General features: G+C 37.6%; 1 protein-coding gene across 2 annotated transcripts; it reads left to right on the top strand.

Moving 5' to 3' along the window:
• Positions 1 to 2,474, top strand: LOC113769522 (plant cysteine oxidase 1-like). Of its 2 annotated transcripts, none has more exons than XM_027313986.1 (6): positions 1 to 25; positions 201 to 418; positions 1,145 to 1,272; positions 1,529 to 1,697; positions 2,048 to 2,176; positions 2,322 to 2,474. In XM_027313986.1, the coding sequence occupies exons 2-6, from the start codon at positions 238 to 240 to the stop codon at positions 2,426 to 2,428; spliced, it is 714 nt and encodes a 237-aa protein (XP_027169787.1). In that variant the 5' UTR covers positions 1 to 25; positions 201 to 237; the 3' UTR covers positions 2,429 to 2,474. The 2 variants fall into 2 exon arrangements, with proteins under 2 accessions (XP_027169787.1, XP_027169786.1); XM_027313985.1 differs by having other exon boundaries at positions 1,961 to 2,176.

Below are 2,474 nucleotides of genomic sequence, written 5' to 3'. Positions count from 1 at the left end.
CCCAACCCATCATTCTTCACCTCCGGTACTTTAGCTATCCATGTCTTATCCCTATATTTTATTTGTTTACGAAACAAAAAGCGAAATAGTTTGTACTTTCTATATGTATATGGGATAGTTTTATTCTGTGAATACATAAGACATGGAATTCTCTGCATCTTTATAAGTTTTTTCTCAAGCTCCTGCATGAAAACTTACAGGAAGGGCAGTTCGAAAATTTCAGAAAACTAAAGCTGCATGAAAACTGTACCGAAGAAAGCAAAGAATAAGTCCAAGAAACAGAAGAAGAAAAGAGAAATGGCGAACGTTGTCCAAGAGTTGTACCAGACTTGCAGTGAAGTATTTGCAGATGGTGATCATCAAATTGCTGGGTATATTCCCCCAGCTCCTGATATTGAAAGGCTCAAGTCAGTTCTTGGTAAAATTTTTCTACTCCAGAGTTTCTATCCAAACTAGCCAGTCTTCTGTTGGAATTCACTAGATTTCTGTGTGTATATATATATATGTCATATATTGGCATGTTAGATTCATTCTCGTATGTTTGGAGTTGGATTTTTGGGTTTTGGGTCAGTGTCTTGCCTTGATCTGATAACTGAATTTTGCAGTAATTAAAGTTGCTTGAATTTCCATCCCCCCCTCTCTCTCTTGTTGCAAAATTTTTCTGCATAAGATAACGAGTGGGGCATCAAATGATGTAGATCGGCTCTTGTATGTGGAAGAAGAGAATCAAGAAACGAACTAGTTTAGTTGCGAAGATAAACAAGATGGATCGCTAGCACAAAAGTTTTACAACGGGCCTCATCATTTGCTAAGTTATTCTGGAAATAGTTTGATTCCGTCAAAACATGATTTGATTAATTCATCTTCAAAATTGCATAACATTTATACACCACATAATTTAGTTGGAAAGTAGAAGGTTGTATTAGTTTATAAAACGTTCTACTTTCCAACTAAATTATGTATAAAATGTTATATCTATTGAAGTAGGGGGGTTTATCCTCCTAGATGGAGATATGCATCATTTTAAGCATGGTCCTAGCTTACTAGTAGTACTTAGTTAATTGGTGCTTTTTTAACCTCTTTTTGCTTAGTTTTTGGGGGTTAATCATCTGGATTCTTTGCAATGCATGTTTCATTTATGTAGATAGAATGAAACCGGAGGATCTCAATCTTTCACCAAACATGCCAATGTTTAGAAGAAGTTCTACAGCCCAAGAAGCTTCCCATCCTCGGATAACCTATATTGAACTACATGAATGCGATCAGTTTTCGGTATATTTCTACATGCCCATTCTCTCTTTCTTTCTTTCTATCACCAAGCATACATACCGGGGGGAAAAAAATCATGCATACTGGAACTTGGAAGTACTGCAAAGTACCAAAATAGTCATTTCATTTGTATACTGTAAATTTTGCTTGGATTCTTGCAAAGTGGTACACAAATGTTTCAGGCATAATAGACCGAAAGCTTCATCACAAGAACGTACTGTTCAATGCAGCAGTTTACATTTGTCTGCTACTGCTGCAGATTGGGATCTTTTGCTTGCCACCATCTGCAGTCATTCCCCTTCATAATCATCCAAACATGACTGTCTTCAGCAAGCTCCTATTCGGGGCATTGCGAATCAAGTCATACGATTGGGTAGATGATGGCACGAGCAGCACGAGCAAGATAAATACCGGTGAAATCACACACAGTAAGTTGCAATTCATGCACTTACAGGTTTATAAATTTCTTGTTCACTACATTTAAGTTGGCAAGGGATTATCAGGAAGAATCAAACTCTGACGCGGCTAACACAATCCTTACTATCTTGTCTAATGATTCATTATCCTATTACGTGCGACAACTCTCATTGCATATGTTTTGAAGTCATCATGATCTTTGCAATCCAAATTACTAAATTTCTTCAGGCCTTGCATACTACTGATCTCAACTTGTTTCTTTCCCTGGTTGTAGGGCAGGATGGAATCCGCTTAGCTAAAGTCCATATGGATTCAGATGTCACCTCCCCATATAACGCCTCTGTACTTTTTCCTGCTGCAGGAGGCAATATGCACTGCTTCACAGCCCTTACTGCATGTGCAATACTGGATGTCTTAGGTCCACCCTATTCTGAATCTGAAGGCCGGCATTGTACTTTCTTTCAAGATTTCCCATATGATAAATTTTCAGGTAGGGAATTTGGGTTTTTTTTTTTTTGGGTGTTTTTTTCTCTTTCCTCCTGAACTGGATGACTTGATTTTAGAGGGCAATCAATGGCTGCCATGCAATAATATTCTGAATTTTTTTCATTATCTGTGGTCTTTTTGACTTTAAGGTGGTGCAGAAGAATTGGTACCTACTGACGAAGAAGTCACAAAGAAGTATGCTTGGCTTCAAGAAATAGAGAAGCCTGAGGATTATATTGATGGAGGACCGTCCTAAGGACAAAAATTATGGAAGACTAATAAGAAATTAAGCTTTGTATGTA

This window comes from Coffea eugenioides, chromosome 4 (assembly GCF_003713205.1).
Source record: "Coffea eugenioides isolate CCC68of chromosome 4, Ceug_1.0, whole genome shotgun sequence".
In the NCBI taxonomy this organism is placed as follows: domain Eukaryota; kingdom Viridiplantae; phylum Streptophyta; class Magnoliopsida; order Gentianales; family Rubiaceae; genus Coffea; species Coffea eugenioides.
The sequence above is the reverse complement of the archived record's forward strand: the minus strand, read 5'-3'. Positions and strand labels throughout refer to the sequence as shown.

Bases quoted from the DNA above. Each gene is read 5' to 3' on its own strand.
- LOC113769522 (XM_027313985.1), top strand. From the start codon at position 238: ATGAAAACTGTACCGAAGAAAGCAAAGAATAAGTCCAAGAAACAGAAG. The intron at 1,273-1,528 runs GTATATTTCTAC...CTACTGCTGCAG, and splicing joins ATGAATGCGATCAGTTTTCG to ATTGGGATCTTTTGCTTGCC. The intron at 2,177-2,321 runs GTAGGGAATTTG...TTTGACTTTAAG, and splicing joins CCCATATGATAAATTTTCAG to GTGGTGCAGAAGAATTGGTA.